At 45.6% G+C, this 20,521-nt stretch overlaps 1 protein-coding gene across 1 annotated transcript in view; it reads right to left on the minus strand.

Moving 5' to 3' along the window:
- The window catches only part of LOC144133721 (cytochrome P450 2J4-like), a 443,483-nt gene that overhangs the window by 324,505 nt on the left and 98,457 nt on the right, over window positions 1–20,521 (minus strand). The window contains exon 4 of the mRNA XM_077666855.1: window positions 12,261–12,565. Within this exon, the coding sequence (XP_077522981.1) occupies window positions 12,261–12,565 (305 nt within the window). The remainder of the gene's footprint in view (window positions 1–12,260; window positions 12,566–20,521) is intronic.

Here is a 20,521-nt window from a genome sequence, read left to right on the forward strand (position 1 = left end):
ATCCCGGCGTGCCGGTGGCACCCGTCGGTCGGGGATTCTCTTTAAATAGGTTTCTCCCTTTCCTAACCTGTTATCGTACCCTGCCTAGCTTTGGAGGTTTCGGCGAACGTAATACTCGTCTGCGAGCTGTGCTGCTTTGTCTAGGTCTATATCTGCTAGCCTATCTTGCAGCCATATCCTCAGATCTTCTGGAATCGCGCTATAGTACTGCTCTAGTGCGATGCACTCTAGTACCTCAGCGGTCTTAAGACACTCCTTTAAGTTGACTTTAAGCCGGTACGCGAAGTCAGTATGCGACTCTCCGTCTTTCTTTGCCTGCCTTAATCACTGTTTAAAGGCTTCAGCAGAAAGCCGGAACTTTCTAAGCAGTGCGCTCTTTACCTTCTCGTAGTCATCACACTCTTCCTGTGAGAGGCGAGTCACCACTTCGGCCGCTTCGCACGGAAGGAGAGGAAGTAACTTCTCCGACCAAGCGCTCTTGTCGATGTGCACCTTCCCGCATGCGCGTTCGAAATTTACCAAAAAGAGAGGAATATCGCCTCCCACGCGGCATGGTGAGACGAGATCCTGCAATCTCTGCCTCCCTTGATTCTCTACCGAAGCTACAGCGCTAAGACGTGCCATATTCCCTCCGATCGACGCGATTTCGAGCTCCTTCATTTTTCGAGCATGTTATCTTGCTTTTTCCTCTGCCTCACGGACCTCCCGTCTCTCTTGAGCCAACCGAAGCACTTCCTTTTCTTTATGCTCGAAAGACACCCGTCTTTCTTGAGCCAACCGAAGCTCTTCATTTTCTTTCTGTTCGCACAACTCCCGTATTTTCTGCTCTTCTTTGCGTACAACAATCGTTTCACAAGCCTCGTCGACCTCCTCAGCAGTCACCTCCTTCTGTCGCAAAACCTCGAGAATTTCTTTTCTTTTCGCAGAATGTGGCAAAATCCCCAGCTCCTGGCGAAGTTCGAGAAGCTCCTGCACATTTAACTTCTCCATCGTGAGTTCCACCATGTGTTAGCAAGCCCACTAAAACAAAAGCTCTAGCTTGAAGTGGACAAAATAGTTTCCCTAAATCGATTTCCCAGGCAACAGGAAGCCGCACCTAGCATCTCCCTATGCTATTACGGTCTGGCGAAATGAACGGAAAACATTGGGCACTCACCCTGCCAAGGTATAGCTGACACCCGTCAGTCCCGTAGCTGCCGAGGTGCGTTGGAGCTGGTAGCTTCACGTGGACGTCCCACAGCTGCCATCCAGTTGTTGGCATTCAGGTAGCGTGACTGGGCCGGAGAAGAGACGATGACGATCAGAGGAAGAAAACTTGGAATTTTTTATACAAAGACTATCTACATAATGTACAAGTAAGGGCAACTGAGAGTGCCGCTCAGTAAACGGAGCTTCTTAGCAGTCGGGAGTTTCTCCCAGTAAAGGGTATATCTCAAAAGGGGGCTCTTGTTTTGGTACCAAACCAGCAGCTCGTTAAATACTCTTCGCATTCCCCAGATCCCTAACTGGGGAATAGAGTTCGAAGAATGATGTCCAATCACACGATGGCACTGATGTTACCACCCACGGCAGGGCGGTCCTGATGTTCTCTCGCAGCTCGGTCGATGGAAAGGGAACAGAACCGGTCACATTGTCGTCCACGCGGCCTCCAGGTGGGCGCGCACGTGGGTCCGGACTACGCCCATGTGGCACAGGAAGGCGCCTGCGTGGCACAGGAATGCGGGCAGGCTCCCAGCAGGGGTTTAAAGATCTTGTACTTCGTCGTCTGATGACCGGAACGTGGAACCTCTGTCGAAGGCGCAGCTCTCGGGCAATTGTTCAACCCCAGCGCGACTGAAGAGGACAACACTCCGTTCGTCCACCCGATGGCATGTTCGAACACGTGGGGACGCTATTATCGTCGCTGCTTCCGGCATTCCTGCAGCCACGTTTCTTCTAGAGTGCTCATTCACCTTCGCGGTGGTTTTCAGGGAATCCTCCCCATGTCTAAACTCGCCGAACTCAGCAGCAGGAAGGGAACGCGGACACAACAGCCCACGGGTGCAAAGGAGCCGAGCAAGGCATCGCGCATTGAGTTAAACAGGGGTTGCAAGAACGCACTTGGGTCTCAATGTCGCAGTTGATGCCTGGCCACCACTCGTAACTGCGTGTTAGTTCTTTCATCCGGAAAATTCCAGGATATCCCTGGTGAAATTTTTCGACCATCTGCGGCTGGTGTGTCGAAGGAATAACGACACGCATTCCCAGAAGAAGGCATCCTAGCTGTACAGAAATTTCATAGCGTCTGTGAAAAATGGCTTCATTTCTTCACTCACGACGTTCTCAGGCCAACCGTTCATTACGTGCTGCATGACCATCTTTAGAATCGTATTTCAGGCAGTTTCGCGAGCCACCTCATGACAGTTGATAGGCAAGGACTGCATGCGTAGGAGATAGAACTGGTCATCCGAGCATTCTTCACTATCACTTGGCCGAGGCAATCGAGATAAGCAATCTACTTCAGCGTTCTGACTCGATGGCTTTTACTTTGAAGTAAAATTGTAAGCAGACAGAACTAAAGCTCAGCGTTGCAGTCTAGCTGCGGCAACAGTTGGTATTCCCGTCTTGAGATCTAAAATTGTCTGCATGGGTTCGCGGTCAGTAACCAGAACAAATGTACGCCCGAAAAGATAGTAGTGGAAGCGTTTGACGCCGAAGACTAGAGCGAGCGCCCCTTTTTCCAGCTGGCTATGTTTGACCTGCACTGTAGATAAAGTACATGATGAGTATGCAACCGGATTGCACTGACCATTTGGCGCCACATGACAGTTGCCGGGGCGCACTGTGGTCATAGTGAGCGAGAACCGGCGGCTGTGACAGTAGCTGCTTGATATTCGAGAAGGCTGCTTCGCACTCGTCACTCCAGGCCTAGGGAACATCGCGCCGCAGCAATCTTCTTACGGGTAAAACGACGCTTGACAGGTTAAGAAAAAACTTGCCATAGTAGTTTATCAAGCCCAACAGTGAACGTAATTGCTGCTGGTCCGTGGGATGCGGAGCATTTGCGATGGCTTCTAGTTTGTCTGTTGCTGGTTCAATTCCGTGCGCGCTAATGACATATCCCAAGTACTGCAACTTGTCTTTGAAAAACTCGCATTGTTCTTTCTTTACTCTGATCTTTAACGTGCACTGACATCGAACAGCACACGGTCGCCTTAGCGTTTTCCCTCCATAAAAATGCACCCGACCGCGGCGGCTGCGTTTTTATGGAGGAAAAACGCTAAGACGCCCGTGTGCTGTGCGATGTCAGTGCACGTTAAAGATCTCCAGGTGGTCGAAATTATTCCGGAGCCCTCCACTACTGCACCTCTTCTTCCTTTCTTCTCTCGCTTCCTCCTTTATCCCTTCCCTTACGGCGCGGTTCAGGTGTCCAACGATATATGAGACAGATACTGCGCCATTTCCTTTCCCCCCAAAACCAATTATTGTTATTACTCTGTCTGATAATCGTCTCAATACCGCCTCTAAATTGTTCAGGCACTGCTCTTCAGTCATTCCGGTGACTATTACGTCGTCGATGTAACAAGTAACACCGTCAAGGCCCTCAAGAATTTTATTCATGATCTTCTGAAAGATCGCCGGCGCTGAGGCCATGCCAAAAAGCAAGCGGTTAACAAAAGATAAGCCCTTGGACGCGTTCAAGATCAGGTAGGCTTTGGATTACTAGTCCATCTCGACTTGCTGACAAACCCGATTTAAATCAATTTGAGAATTTCTGACCTCCAGCGAATGCTGCCAAAAGCTCATCCAGCTTTGGAAGCGGGTACGTCTCGACATCTAGGATCGGGTTCAGCGTGAGTTCTAATTGATCCGTCGCGCTTTACTACGGGAACAATTGCCATAGCATACTTGCTACTGGCGAGACGAGAAATGATTCTCAACTCCTCGAGCTTTTCGAAGTCAGCCTCTACCCTTTTCACAAGAGCGAAAGACACACTGCATGTTTCGTGGCAATAGCGCAAACAGGACAAGGGACCAAGACGAGTAGACACACACAGCGCTGACTTCCAACAACTTTATTGGGAAAAACACGTCAATTTATACAAGCACTTATTGCCGTGTCATCACAATGCATGCGCAAAACTCAGTGTGAACGTAGGTAGGCCAGCTCTTTTTTCGTTAATTTGTCTGAAGGAGTGCTAACACAAGAACTTCTTAACCTAGCTATCTTTTCTGCTTCTATAATCTCACGAGTGCGCTTGTCCTTACTTTTTCCTACTAAAAAACACTTGTCTAGTAACGGCCTGCACTTATCACATGCGTTGCAATGTTTCACTAGCTCTCCGTCATTTTCGTTTTTGTTGCGTACATTGCAATTATGCTCACGGAGGTGGTCGTTGAGGCAGCGACCAGTTTGACCTACATATTGGCGCCCACAAGAGAGTGGAATCTGGTACACTACCCCAACCTTGCATTCAACAAATGGAATTTGATGCTTCTTCGCGCATTGATTGGACACAGGACGAGCACATTTGTTAACCTTGCATAGGCTGTTTAGCTTTTCAGGGGCAGAAAAAACAACTGACACATCGATACGATTAGGAATGCGCTTAAGATTGTGAGAGATGGTATGCAAGTATGGAATAACGGACATCGTTTTTCTCTGTCTCTCCAAGGGCACATGCGCACCAGGTTGCAGCTCAGTGTTCAGCTTCCTGAGCAAACTTTCCGCTACTGAAATCTGAAAAAGACCAGGATAGCCAGCATGCGATAGCCTACTGCACTGTTGTAGCAAACTTATATACATCAAATGCGGACAGGATTTCCGGAGGGCATTTTGAAAGCACAGGTTCGCTATCGCTCCGTTTACCAGTTTAGAGTGTGGGCAGATTTGAAGGGCAGGAGAGGCTTGCTATTGCGGGGTTCATAAGCCCAGCAGGTATGACCAGGGTGAAAGATGATGCTAATGTCAAGGAATCTTAGCTTGTCATTAGAGGGCAGTTCAAAAGTTAGAACAAGCGGTTTAATACTTTGTCTGAGCATAGTTAGAATGTTAAGGGCCTTGGATTCAAAGGAGGCATAGTCACTGTCAATAAAATTCAAGAAATCTTTAACGTATCTAAAAACTTTGGCAACCTGCATATTGTCTAATCTGTCTTTGATGGCTTTGTCAAGTTCGGCTAAAAAGAGGTCACTTAAAATCAAGGCTATACAGGAGCCAATACAAATTCCTTCTTTTTGAAGATGGGGCTTATCATTCCACAGGATAAAGGTGGACCTCAGATAAAAGTATAAATGTTCTAAAAAGCTGCTAGCGCTAATACCTGCTGAGTTTTGAATCGCAACGATTCTAAGCTGGTCAATACTCTCTTCAACACATTTTAGTAACTTATCATGAGGCAGTGAATAGTACAGGTCTTTGATGTCGACAGAAAAAGCGCGAAGGTTATCACATTTACCCGACTGCATAAAATCAAGACCTTCGCTAGAATTTTTTGCTAAAAACGGATCCTCTGTTATTAGCAGGCTGAGCTTACATTGCAAGAAACGAGACACCTGTCTTTGCCACGAGCCTTGTTCAGACACGATTGGTCTAAAAAGCCTCTCAGGCTTATGAGTTTTTACACTGAAAAAAACATGGAGGTCTTGTTTTGCATCTCAAATGCTCTTAGAGAGGCTACACAAGCTGAACTTGTTACACAATTGTAACGCCTGCCTTTTAACTTTAGCTACTTTATTGCCCTCATGACAAGCGAACATGGAAGACACAGCACTATCAGCTTTTGACTTAAAGAGTTCTGAGGATAAAATTGCAAATCAACCTTCTTTATCGGCGGGAATCACCGTGAGGCCACTCTCTATGAGGAAGGTTCGAACCTGCTTGACCGGTTGTCTGGATGGGGAAGAATTGGAGCTGGAAAGAACGTCAACGCCTTCCGAGATGCATTGATCATGCTCACTGGGGGGTGCATTCCGAGATATGTTGTGCACTAACGAGAGGAGTTCCGGTGGCGACCGCTGAGGCTGAACTGCGAACTTGGGCCCCAGGGAGAAGACACGAGAGACAACGGGAGGTAGGTCCAGCGGTTCTAAGGCGTGAATTTGGTTTTTAGCTGACTGCTGCTGCAGCTCGACTGCATTCCGAAGCTGGTTCAGCTGCATGCTCCAGATGAACTCGGTGGTGCGAGCAGCGATGCGGAGGAAGTGCTGAAGTCGGCGAGGAGCTTCCGAGGCGGCATGATGGTCGAACAGCTGAGCAGCCAAGAGTTGTCTGTAGAGCCTGGCTTGTCTGTTGTACTCAGCTTTCATGATCTTGCACACTCTTGCTATGTGACCAGCTGAGGGAAGGAAGCCACCAAAAAGCCTCTTGACGTCTTCCGGAAAGATGTGATTCCGAATGCAGAACGAAAGGGTCCTTGCACGGCATGTGGCCACGACAATAAACGTGACAGTCATAGAAGGATCCAGGGAAGCAAGTTGACAAGGGCCCGTTGAACTAGAAATATGCTTGAGAAACGTGGAAATTCGGGCTTGTTGGTTCATATTTCGTGGCAATAGAGCAAACAGGACAAGGAACCAAGACGAATAGACACACAGCGCTGACTTCCAACAAGTTTATTGGGGAAGTACACATCAATTTATACATGCACTTATTGCCGTGTCATCACAATGCATGCGCAAAACAGTGTGAACGTAGGTAGGCCTGTTCTTTTTCGATAGTTTGACTGAAGGAGTGCTAACACAAGAACATCCTAATCTAGCTATCTTTTCTGCTTCTATAATCTCACGAGTGCGCTTGTCCTTACTTTTTCCTACTAAAAAGCACTTGTCTAGTAACGGCGTACACTTATCACATCCGTTGCAATGTTTGACTAGCTCTCCGTCATTTTCGTTTTTGTTGCGTACATTGCGATTATGCTCACGGAGGCGGTCGTTGAGGCAGCGACCAGTTTGATCTACATATTGACGCCGACAAGAGAGTGGAATCTGGTACACTACCCCAACCTTGCATTCAACAAATGGAATTTGATGCTTCTTCGCGCATTGATTGGACACAGGACGAGCACATTTGTTAACCTTGCATAGGCTGTTTAGCTTTTCAGGGGCAGAAAAAACAACTGACACATCGATACGATTAGCATTGCGCTTAAGATTGTGAGAGATGGTATGCAAGTATGGAATAACGGACATCGTTTTTCTCTGTCTCTCCAAGGGCACATGCGCATTAGGTTGCAGCTCAGTGTTCAGCTTTCTGAGCAAACTTTCCGCTACTGAAATCTGAATAAGACCAGGATAGCCAGCATGCGAAGCCTACTGCACTGTTGTTGCAAACTTATATACATCAAATGCGGACAGGATTTTCGGAGGGCATTTTGAAAGCACAGGTTCGCTATCGCTCCTTTTACCAGTTTAGAGTGTGGGCAGATTTGAAGGGCAGGAGAGGCTTGCTATTGAGGGGTTCATAAGCCCAGCAGGTATGACCAGGGTGAAAGATGATGCTAATGTCAAGGAATCTTAGCTTGTCATTAGAGGGCAGTTCAAAAGTTAGAACAAGCGGTTTAATACTTTGTCTGAGCATAGTTAGAATGTTAAGGGCCTTGGATTCAAAGGAGTCATGGTCACTGTCATGGTCACTGAATCCAAGGCCCTTAACATTCTAACTATGCTCAGACAAAGTTTTAAACCGCTTGTTCTAACTTTTGAACTGCCCTCTAATGACAAGCTAAGATTCCTTGACATTAGCACCATCTTTCACCCTGGTCATACCTGCTGGGCTTATGAACCCCGCAATAGCAAGCCTCTCCTGCCCTTCAAATCTGCCCACTCTAATCTGTTAAAAAGAGTGATAGCGAACCTGCGCTTTCAAAATGCCCTCCGAAAATCCTGTCCGCATTTGATGTATGTAAGTTTGCAACAACAGTGCAGTAGGCTATCGCATGCTGGCTATCCTGGTCTTCTTCAGATTTCAGTAGCGGAATGTTTGCTCAGAAGGCTGAACACTGAGCTGCAACCTGGTGCGCATGTGCCCTTGGAGAGACAGAGAAAACAAATGTCCGTTATTCCATACTTGCATACCATCTCTCACAATCTTAAGCGCATTGCTAATCGTATCGATGTGTCAGTTGTTTTCTCTGCCCCTGAAAAGCTAAACAGCCTATGCAAGGTTCACAAATGTGCTCGTCCTGTGTCCAATAAATGCGCGAAGAAACATCAAATTCCATTTGTTGAATGCAAGGTTGTTTTAGTGTACCAGATTCCACTCTCTTGTAGGCGCCATCATGTAGGTCAAACGGGTCGCTGCCTCAACGACCGCCTCCGTGAGCATAATCGCAATGTACGCAACAAAAACGAAAATGACGGAAAGCTAATCAAACATTGCAACGCATGTGACAAGTGCAGGCCGTTACTAGACAAGTGTTTTTTAGTAGGAAAAAGTAAGGACAAGCGCACTCGTGAGATTATAGAAGCAGAAAAGATAGCTTAGGAAGTTCTTGTGTTAGCACTCCTTCAGTCAAACTACCGAAAAAAGAACTGGCCTACCTACGTTCACACTGAGTTTTGCGCATGCATTGTGATGACACGGCAATAAGTGCGTGTATAAATTGATGTGTTTTTCCCCAATAAACTTGTTGGAAGTCAGCGCTGTGTGTGTCTACTCATCTTGGTCCCCTCTTCTGTTTGCGCTATTGCCACGAAATATGAACCAAAAAGCCCGAGTTTCCACGTTGCACACTGCATGCTTTTATAAAGCGGGGCACTTGGTCATCCTTAAACTGGAGGCTTGCCTGCTCTCTTTGTATGATCCCTAACTCATCCTTAAACAGGTCTTAGTTTTTCCGTACCAGCTTTTCTAGTGTTGTGTGTGGACTGCCTGACGCAGCGGACACCTTGCGAAGACCTCAAATCCTACCCGTCTAGCCTGATATGCTGTAGCCAGTTGCGACCTAAGAGCTGTGCGCCGCCTTGCGGAAGAATGTAAAGTGGCAATCATGCCTCTTGGTTGTTGTGGCGGACCAGCACATCCATACTCCTACAGGCTTTACGGTTTCCCCTGTGTACGTATTCAGTTGCATCTTTGTTGCTTGCAAACGAACACGAGGAAAGTACACTTTAGCCTGATGGTGCGATATGACCGATACTGCTGCTCCAGTGTTGAGCTCCATGTGTACGGCAGTTCCTTCTACATTTACGCCTACCATTATGGGTGCCGTTCGTGACACGTCGACACTGTTGAGCTTAGTCAGGTCGTTCTGGGTGTTGCACTCAAGCGTGCGCATGCTCTGCTTCTCGTTTTTCGGTTCCACTTTTGCTCTGCACATCGTGCGTATGTGCCCTTGCCGGTTACATGCGAAGCAAGAAGCTCGTATTTGCGGACATGCTTGCGCACCGTGCTTGAAAGAACCACCGCGATAGCCCTGCTGGGATTTGCCACGTTTGCTTGCGTACATTTTCTTCTTTCCGCTCTGCATTCGGTGAACTAGGTCACCGCTATCTGATAAATCATGGGCTGTCACTGCATTGTTCATTGCGGCCTCGGACGCCAGAGCACGGTCAACTGCCTTCTAGAAAGTTAAGTGCTTGTCCTCGGCGAACAGCTGTCTTTGAATGTCCATTCACCGCATGCCACACACAAAGTTGTCGCGAAGCGCATCGTCGAGAAAAGAACCGAAATCGCAGATTTGAGCCAGCCTCCGTATCTCTCCTACAAACTGAGCTATCGTCTGCGTTTCGCCCTGCACGGCGCGGTAAAACTTGGCTTTCTCAGCAATAACGAATAGCTTAGGTGACAGGTGTTTGCTCAAAACTTCCCTTAACGCGCTTAACGACTTCGAAGCAGGCGTATCGGGAGCAGTCAAAGAATTGAACAGTTGGTAGGTTTTCAGACCGATGAGACTCACGAAAACGTCGACTTGAAAGTCGCCTGGAACCTTGTTTGCCCTCAGGTACGATGAGAGTCGCTCGTAGTGAGACGTCCAGTGACTGGTCGAGTCCTCGGAAGATTCCATCTGTCCCAGCTGCGAGGCCATCTCGCAGTATTGTCGGTTCCGAAGTGAAAAACAAAAATGCCAACTTTGCTGCAGGGTGCCACTGTCAATGCTTTGATCCTCGTCGCCATTATGTGGTGTTCTTCCAGGCATGCAGGAACCAGGCAGTTGCAGGGAGAGTACTCAGAAGGAATTTCTTTATTCCATGGACAAGGTGACTGGCGAGCACCAGCACAGCTGGGCCGCCGTCTGTGATAAGCTGGGGAGAAGTGCGCCGGCTACGCTCGGCGCCGCGCTATATAAGCCCTTATCAAAGAGGAGTGTCGCGGTAGCACATCTGTCGGTTATTTATAGGCGCAGAGCCACAACCAACAGCTGCTTGCTGCTAGCCATTTAAGCCTCGTGTGTCTCGAGATACATTTGGGTTCAGTTTTCTGTTCTTTGTTAAGAATAAGCAGGTAGGGTTACGAATCTGAAACGTGTTAATTTTTTTTTTCAATACCACTTACTGGATTTGCTCAGCGCAGTGCCGACCATCGGACTTGACCCGGATTTTTTTTTTTTCATTCACTAAGTGCATACGCACTTCATATATTGCACGGTGAGTGTTCGCTTTAATATTTTTTTAACCAAACTTGTGTTCTGAAATTGCGTAGAAAACAATTGTTTCTCCCGCGGATGCCAAAAAAGAGTAAAAAGCCGTGTTGCGCAGTGCCGCCATTCGGCAGCTGTTTTGGCGGGAATTCGAACAATTTAATTTCCTCATTGCTTCATTGATGGCTCCAGTAGGTGCTACAGGTGTTGGACAGCTCGGTTTTACGAGGACGAATTTCTTGACATAGGAGTATCGGTGCAATACATATATAGTGTTAAATGTTATTGACAAATGCTCTATAGTGCGGTCATGGGAGGGCAGTTCAATTCCGCATTCGAAGGTCGACCCCACTTGCTGGGCATGTTGGTAAATCATGCTTACAATAACACAGTGCAAAGACAAACACGGGCAAGTATGGAAACACCATAAAGCGCTGACTTCAACAAAACTCTATTGTTGCGCGCTGCGTATACGTATTGAAGAAAAGTAGATACCTAGGTCAAGAAATCTTATGAAGATGTTTAAGGCAACTTCATGCGTCAAAGTTAGCGGTTCAAGACATCCCGAAAACTCTGACAATATGCTGAGCATGTCAGTGTGATCTGACAGATCAAGTGTATTTACTTTTCTGCTGACCACGTGTGTTGAGCTTACGAACCGCGATGGAAAAAGCCCGTACTCCCTTTTGGGTGAAACTAGTGGAACGGGCTTTCGTGAAATCTTGTTTTTGTACCGCCCTTGCGAAATCCTGTGAGCATCGAGGGTAATCAGCCTTCTATAGCCAGATGACCCGTTTGAAAGGTTCCGGTTATCCGAGTACTCTCTTGTTGTCTGTGGCTGGGGGCATGCTCAGAGACAGCAATTAGCACGATTCAAACAAAGCTGGGGCTGACACAGATAAGGTGAAGAAAGTGGGAATGATTCCATACATGCATGTCATCGCTCACAGCCACAAAAAAAAACAAAATAGGCAAGAAAGCAGATTTGCGTGTGGTGATTTCGGCATCAAACTTTCAAAGCAGCGCATGATGGTGAATTCCACCGATGTTGCAAACAATAACTGCACTGTTAGACACTGCAAGTCGTATGTAGGGTGCGCAGAAAAATGTGTCCTATTAAATACCATTGCCCTGTGGCCTTACATACATTGGCCAAACGGGCAGGTGTCTGAACGAGAGGCTTATGGAACAAAACAGTGTCAGCGGGGCATCTCGCCACCTCGGCATACACTGCCGCGACTGCGAACAGTTCGCGCTGTTTTTAAGGAATATGTCGTACCAACTTGCCCAAGCATCTGTTTTAATTTTATGCCTCTTGAATTCGTGCGTTGTAGTTCTTTTAGCCTGTGTTTTGCTTGCTCGTTCGTGAGAGAGCGGGTACTGGTGCAATGCGATGGCGGTGCCAGATAAGGCGTGACATCTTCATTTTTTTCTTTCGTTTCTTTGCATGCATGCGGTACGGTATCTGTATACATTGCGCGCAGAAATAAAGTTTTGTTGAAGTCAGCGCTTTATGGTGTCTCCTTACTTGTCCGTGCTGGTCTTAGCGCTGTGTTATTCGAAGGTCAGTTGCAAGTCGAGCGTGTATCGTGTGTTCCTCCCCTGTGGAATTTTCTTTCTGTGCAACTGATGATGGATCAAACCCCAACTAACCTACTAGCCCAATTAAGCTCGTTGGCTATTATGCACCCGCCTACCCACCTCATGTGCTTGGTCAGCTCCTCAATGCGCCGTGAAAGTGCTGTGCACCGCGCCGTCGAGAAGAGACGGTGCGAGAGCCTCCTCATCCAAGCGGGCAGGTATTCGATGGAGAAATCCACGCTTGCGTGGAAGAAGCCTGTAATAATCCTATCCAGCTGCTCTCGCCTCGGATCGTCCAAGTCGTAGCGACTCCCTGTGGTGTAGAAGAGCAGGTTGTTGAGCACGCTAGACATCAGCAAGTCGCGAGCTACCACTGGCACTCCTCCGTGCTCGGCAATCTTGGCTACGAGATGCTGGACCTCTTCCTGCGTATTTTACAGAAAACGGAAAACACTGTAATCAGCATTAGTCGCAGTCGTTAGTGCCGGTTTGGCACGAAGAGCCCAGCTGCTTACAGGGGCCCTGAATAAAGTGGGAACCAACAAGCAGCAAAGTCTTCCCTTTATCTTATAGTTTCGCAAGCTCGGCAGTTCACCGTCGATATTCATTTGTCGTCTAGCAAAAGAAGATAATACCTGCTGCTTAGCTGGTTGTTTTCCCATGCTTAAAGAACCAGTATAGAAAACAGAATGGTCAAGAACTTGGAGATAATTATTTGTCCATGCTCTTCGTTGCCTTCTACGCGGCTTTACAGACTGCTTCGTTCCAGATTTAATGTCTGTACTCCGAGTTTTCCTTCACGTTTATGGCTTTTTTCGTGTTTCTAGTAGATATTTTAACTACTTCAACTTCCCTTTTTTCAGCGTAACTTATTGTCGTTGAAGTTGTTCGCGCCTCACTTCACTCTTCATGCACATTACGGTAGAGCGTGAAATACTCTGACGTATGGCACCATGGCGCCGCAAAAATTAGGGTACCTCAATGCCTGCGCCTCTAAACGGGACGAGTTGCCGTGGGCGCGCGTATCGTGCAATACGCGCATCGCTCTCGCTAGGCTCTTACGACGCGAGGAGGGCTTGTGAGCGCTCGGACAGGAGTACAACGCATAGGCTGCTTTTCTCCACGCGCTGGCTTCGTCCAAGACGAAACTAGAAAGACGCTGTTTTTTACGCTTGTGCCGCTCTTTATTGGCGCCAATGTCACCGCTGCAGTCCAATAAGGGGACCTAAAAGAAGATCACGCTTAAAACTTTCTTATGGAATATCTAGCAAGCAAACACACACCTCTTTGTTATTTATGGTTTCGACAACTCTCCGACTAGGCTAACTGACCTTTCTGTAGCACTTGTTACGTATGTAAGTAACATTGCTTGTTCTGTTGTCATTTCTGGTGTTTTAACGATATGTGTCAGTGATTACATGCTCATTCATAACCACATTCGGCACCACCGTGAGCACCGAGGACGAAAAGATCAAGAGAAGACCTTGTCTGATGAATGCGATGTGACTTTGGCCATTTCAGGTGTCAAGCTATGAACGCAGATTGAACATTATGAAACAACTGTTTAGTCACTTTATAATCACAGCTTTAAGCGGCGCGCTATAGCAAAACTTAAAAATCGATAAAGCCATGGAACTCTAAGGTATCATCGCACGCTAACAAGACGTTCATTCTCATACTATAATAACAAAACGAAATATGCAGAGGTCTTGTGAGAATGCAAGACAATTGGGATTAAGTTGGCGGTGCACATAACAAAGACTACATAACAATACTACCTAAATGCGTCTACGGTATATACTTTTTACGGAGTAGAGTCGAGGCCAAACGATAGTATGGAAAAAAATATCTGCTACTGTTCAACTCTCAATCTTTTTTGCTAATAACGAATACTGCGGTGTCGATTTGGGAAATAAACTTACCGCGAATTACTTTACAGCTGGCGCGATAATGTAGCTGCTTTCCATAAATAGGCCGATTTCATTCATTCCACTTTTGTGAAGGTGAAAGAACATGTTATAAATAACCAATTATAGCTGTATCTCGCAGAACATGAAATTGCATAAAAGAAGATTATGCCCTCCAAAAAATATTACAGAAGAGAATCTGCCCCTTTTGAAATAAGGCAGAACTTCTTCAACACGTAGAAAAAAAACTTTAATTAAAATTTAAAACCTTGGACTCCATCTTAATTTGAAATCTTCGACTCAGTGGAACATGATGTACTGCTTCAAAAGCTAGATTGTTGTTGTGTATGGTTCTTCCTGGGGACTTTTTCGCTAGTTATTTCAGTAATTGTTCTAAATTACAGAAATGCAGTCTCCTTACCATGATCATCATCAGCCTGACTACTCCCGCTGTTGCGCAAATGCGTCTCCCATGCCTCTCCCATTAACCCTGTACTTGGCCAGCTACGGCCCCCGTATCTCCACAAATTTTCTTTTGTACGATACTGGAGCACAAAGGAGCAAGCATGAGTTGGAGTCATACAGGGACCATCATTACGCAATAGCAAATGTACACGGTACACGGGATGAAAAAAGCACGAAAAGTAGAAAATACAAAAAAAAAACAAATTTACAAATGAGAAAAAATTTTTGAAGTCGAAAGCTCGTTCATTTTGCCGAACGAGCATTTTCGGATGCAAACACGTAAGATGCAAACACATAACATTACTGCAACCATATACAATCCTAGAAAAGAAAGTACATTTGAAGATGTTTGCGCGGGCGATTAGCATAGTCAGTTTATGCGCATCGTAATGACTTGCGACTCTAGATGATGAAGGCTGCAAGTATGTTGAAGGGTTAAGAAGGAACTGACTGTAATAGAGTTATGAGGAATTAACCATGATAGGTTTGTCATTGACACTAAGAAATGGATGTCATTGATCCTCATTAACTCACGCAGGGAATCATGGCGATGGAAGCGATTTCACATTGTATCTCATTCGCGCACCCAACTTTCTGCCCTGCGTTGCTACACTTGCGTTCTCTTGGGATCCACTCTGTTGCCCTTTAGGACTAGCGGTTATCTTGCCTTTGCATTGCGTGCCCTATCTGAGCCCATTTTTCGCTCTTGATTTCGACAAGGATGACGTTAAGCCGCGTTGGTTCCCTGACCCATTCTGCCTGCTTACGGTCTCTAAACATTACACCTATCATTTTTCTTCCCGTAGATCCCTGCGTTGTTCCTACCTGAAGCTGAGCCTCCATGTTTCTGGCCCATAGCTTACTAGGGGAAATATATAGCTGTTGCATACTTTTCTCTTGGGGGATATTGGTAAACTGCCGTTCATGATCTGAGAACACCTGCTAGATGCGCTCCACCCAACTCTTACATGCCCAACAATTCTGTAGAAACTAAGTTTTGAGCCGGAAGCCCTTTATGAACGTAATTTTTACATATAAGATTTAACTGTGACAATCAATATATCCGCAGATCACCTTACGGTAGTCACATTCTTTTTCCAATAATTTTTTTTGCTATCATCAAAAACGTTTACTATTGGTTTTCTAAGGCCGCCTTAACTGCTCGATGCGATCGATGGAAACACTTTAAACGGAATATTTACTTGTTTATTTAACCATGCTCTCAGCCTATGCCAAGACAAGAGTTGCGACTGTTGAACAATATCAAACACAATACTAAGCTGCAATGAACAATGAGACATGCGAAAATTCAGTACATAGCATTTAGGGTAAAAAGCACAACATGCAGAAACTGGTCAAAATTGCTGTCTTAAAACCATTCACAAGCGAAAGCCAGAAAGGAGCAGAAATAAATAACTAAGAGCAAGATGCAATACATAAGCAGATCACCGCCTTTGGAGGCATATGAATAATACTTCAAGCAATTTGAAACAATTCAGTGTCCCAAGCAGGCGCAAACAGCAGACATTAAATTGTAGGAAGAATTAAAACAAACCAGTCACAAATATTTCGCGAGGGCGTTTTCAAAAGCTTTTAAATCCGAACATTGAACATCTTTTGGTAATTTATTCAATTCGTCAATAACGCTATCCAGAACAGAGTATTTGAAAGAATCTGTTCCAAAATCCAGTGGTGCGATATGCTTGTAATCTTTTGTTATGCTGCCAGAAGTATTCAGTGGTTTTATGTACCGGTGTAGATTGACCTTATAGTCAACTCTCAGCACATGAAAAAAAAAATTATGAGCCAGTTAAACTGCATTTTCTGCTTCACAGTTGTCCGCCCGGTCCCGTTTTTAAGTTCAGACACTGACTGACTACGATTTGAGGATAAATCTTATAATTTTGTTTTGTAGCAGTTCACATTTTGAAATGTTTTGTTGAGGGTACGGCTCCCAAACATGACTAGCGTTAGTCAGCACTGGGAGCACAGTCATCTTGTAAGCTATTAGTTTAACCCCGGGAGTGGCATCATGAAGTTTTCGCCAGAAGAATTGACCATTACCTTCAATATTTCCATAACAGCATTTTATAATGTTACAGTTTTCAAGATGCTTGTCAGAGAATGTTGGACCCGTTCTAGTTACTTCCCTCTCATTATCCGGATCAGCGGTCACTACCTGCCCTAAATAGACGTATTCCTTTGCCACTTCCATCACCTCGCTAGCCATTGTGAACCGCTGCTGCCTTGATAGACTGCTGAACATTACTTTGGTTTTCTGCTTGTTAATCTTTAGACCCGCGCGGTTCTGCTGTGCCTGCCAAACTTATTAATCAAGCTTTTCAGTTCATCTACGGAATAACTTAGTAAAACAATGTCATGAGCGAACCGCAGATTACTTAGGTATTCTCCATTAACTCTTATCCCCAATTGCTCCCAATTCAGGCCTCGGAACGCCTTCTGAAACAAACGATGAATAGCAGTGGCGAGGTCGTGTCTCCCTGCCTGGTACCTTTCTTTATTGGAATTATATTGCTGACTTTGCGAAGGACTATTGTAGCTGTGCTGTAGTTATTGATATTTCCAGTGCTTTCAGCTTAGACTCTCGTACTATTGTTTTATGCGCGTTTTAGCCTTCACGGCGTTGCGCTAAGAGCGACTATCTTCGGGTTTAAATGGCATCGTACTAGGTTGTAAGCAAAAACTCCTCAGTTCACCTTCTGGGGAAAGGAAATTTCACATGGGGGCCTGAGCCTTATGCGACATGTGAAAAGAGCGGCTGGCACTTTCTAGCATGTGCCCCTCGCGTTCACGTATTCTAGGTGAGCTTTGGAACGCGCGCAGTTTGGAGAGCGGGGGATAGAATGTCGTAAAGCTGTCGTTACGCATTGCCGCTTGGGAGGGGAACTACAAGCAAATATTCATCCAGGTTTCCTTTTCTGCTGTTAAGTGAATCATATCCAACAATTCTGGACAAAAGCATTTGTTAACGGGAAACCTTTTAAGAACGCAGTTGTTTCATATAATCTGAGATTTCACTATTACAATCAATATATCCACAGATCTTTTTTGTTGTATTAACGTTTTTGTTATCCTGAAAAGCGTTTCGCATTGGTTTTCGATGAATATTAATTGTTCGGTGCGATTGATGGAAACAATTGAAAATGCAGATTTTGCTACATATCAGAATAAAGGACCATTACGTTCAATATTTATATAAGAGTATCTTTTCCAATTCATCAAATTTTTGTCTCAGATGGTTCGACATGACAATCGACGCGATCGCTAGGCTAAAAAGTTATCGATAAATAGATACGTGTGGCCACCCAATTTCTTAGTGTCTGTTGGTGTTGTCATTACTTCAGTGGCTACTGCAATGATTAGATAAGTTTACTTATTTAATTTCGTATTCTGAAACTGCATAAATTGGATCATCAAAAGTGCCTAATGTTCCTGGTTTGGAACATCTTAAAACAAGAACTGATTCACTTCCTGCAAAAGCTCAGGGGAGTAGCGACTAGCTGATGTCTAAGGACATACCTAAATATTTTAATAACTGATGTAGGAACAAGTCTTTTCACTGAATGCAGATGCAAAAGTAGCAACGAGTCTCAAGTCTGTGCCGGGCTGAGGAAGACAAGGTACCAAATTTTTGATTCAGTACTAAAATTTCACCACATAAGACAGTACTTTTGCTTTGTTTGTTTACGTTTATGTGATCTCAAGAGGTGTGTCAGTAACTTTTTTGGTATATGGAGTGTTGCTATAGCAAGGCGAAGCATAAGCATCAAGTGGTAGCCTTAAAGGGGTGTTGTGTTTCGAATATTTATTCATGTCCGAGATATAGGCATAGTTTGTTTAAAACACCTTCATGGGGCTTACTTTTGTTGTGGTACCTATGTGTTATAGAACACCACAGGCTTTGATGACCAAATGTCTCATACAATTTTTTTTTATTATAGCAAATTGTCTGTTCCGCAATATCCCTGCTGCGGTCGTATATGTGTTGACGGCTCCCTATTTTTGTGTTTGCGTGAATTTGTAACACTCAGGACTAAAAGGTGCTCTAGTTGAGTATAAATGTGTACACGTCCCAGTCACTCGATCAAGACGTTGGGATCTATAACTCGCTGTTTGAACTTGACTTTTGCTGGGTTTCTAAATGCTCTGTAGAACGGGTCCCCTCTTGTACCATGAGCATTGTAATTGCAAGGCTTGTTTCAAGGGACAAGTTTGCTTTCTCTTCTACCTGAGTTGCTTGTGTATTTTGAGCTTTGAATAAATTTTTTTGTTGAATTCGCCCCCACGGGGTCATTCAGTCCATTCTGGCCGCATGTCAGCCCCAATAAACAGTTTTTCTTTTAGAAGAGCTTTGGACTGTCTTCCTTACTCCTACTGCCGTCACCTCTACGTGACAACTGGTGGACGTGCTGCACCGTGAACCTGCACTACTACCGAAGATTGAAGGCGACACTCCATCGAGTGGGCTTGAGAGCAGCAGTACCGGCAGGATAATTACCTGTTCATTCTTCTTTATGCAGTTTCTCGGCTGCTGCCTGGCTTTACCGGCTGTGTGCTGTGCTGCTCCACCTGGTTACAACTTTTATTTATGGCCACCTGACGTCAGTCTATAAGGTCGCCACGTGCATTCCATGGACAGTGTGTGCCTGGACTGCCCTATCACCCTTTGTTTGCTGGACAGTGCGCCTGTCATCCCATTGCATGCTTCTGACCACCATACTTATGAATATGCCAACGTGTTACTGGATCAACGAATCACCGATTGCGCCTGCTCTGTGACGTCATCTACCAAGGGTAGAGAAGCGCTGTTCCCGGAACTCTTCTTCATTCGGCTTGAGAGCAGCAGTACCGGCAGGATGCTTACCTGCCCATTGTTCTTTGTGTAGGTATATTACCGCAAAGGTGCTCGCTGTATAAGATCAGATGGTTGGTTTTTTTGTTGCTCTTATGCCCCGATATTGCGGTTTTGGTTCATCGCGCATGGCGTATTGCTTAAGTCGGCTTATTCTAAGCGGTGATGTGGAACTAAACCCCGGTCCACCCAAGAAAGTTTCTGCACATAGGCCATCGTTCAAAAATCAACAGAGCCCGGGTTGTCTGTCGTTGTGCACTCAGACGCACTCTCAGACAGCCGCTCTTACAGCTGATACTTCCGTGAGCCGTAGAATTGCTCAAATATGCTCTAACTACTATAAGCTCAGAAAAGTTTTGCGCGTGATGTTGCAGACATAAAAACATATCAGACATCTGTATGTGATTATTTCGAAGGTATTAAATCTCGTGTGGCTGCGCTTGAGTCCGCACTGTCCGATCTGTGCGATAAACTACGTTCTGAGATTTATCTCCATTGATTTTACCAGATTTATCTCGATTGATTGCATCCAGGCGGAGCCTGTTCTACGTTGTTCCAGAACGTTGCAGTAGCTTTGCACGTCGCATCTTGAAAGTTCTCTATCAGCTTTAAATTGAGCATGGCCGAGAGGGGCGGGCATTCTGTTCGACGATCGGCGAGCACGCTTGTTGCTTCCACCGCCCCCGAGTCATTCAGTCTATTCTAGCCGTAGGTAAGTAAGCCCAATGAACAGTTTTCTTTCAAAAGAACTTCTGGCTGTTTTCGTCACTACTTCGACTGCCGCCACCACTACGCGATAGTATTCACACTGCCATTCAGGTGATCGACAAATGCGCAGAGCATAAGCAACACCTCTACATAGCCTTTGTAGATTACGAGAAAGCGTTTGACTCAGCCGAAACTTCAGCAATCATTTAGGCATTACGGAATCACGGTGTAGAAGATCGTTATAAAGAAAGACATCTATTGCGGGTGCACAGCTACCGCAGTCCTACATAACGTCAGCAATAAAATTTCATCAGGGAAAGGTGTGAGACAGGAACGCACTATGTCACCAATTGTATTCCCCGCTTGTTTGCCGCAGGTATTCAGAAACCTGGATTGGGAACAGTTGGAATTAGGTGTTATTGGAGAAT

The sequence above is a fragment of the Amblyomma americanum genome, chromosome 5, assembly GCF_052857255.1.
Source record: "Amblyomma americanum isolate KBUSLIRL-KWMA chromosome 5, ASM5285725v1, whole genome shotgun sequence".
NCBI classification, from domain to species: Eukaryota; Metazoa; Arthropoda; class Arachnida; order Ixodida; family Ixodidae; genus Amblyomma; species Amblyomma americanum.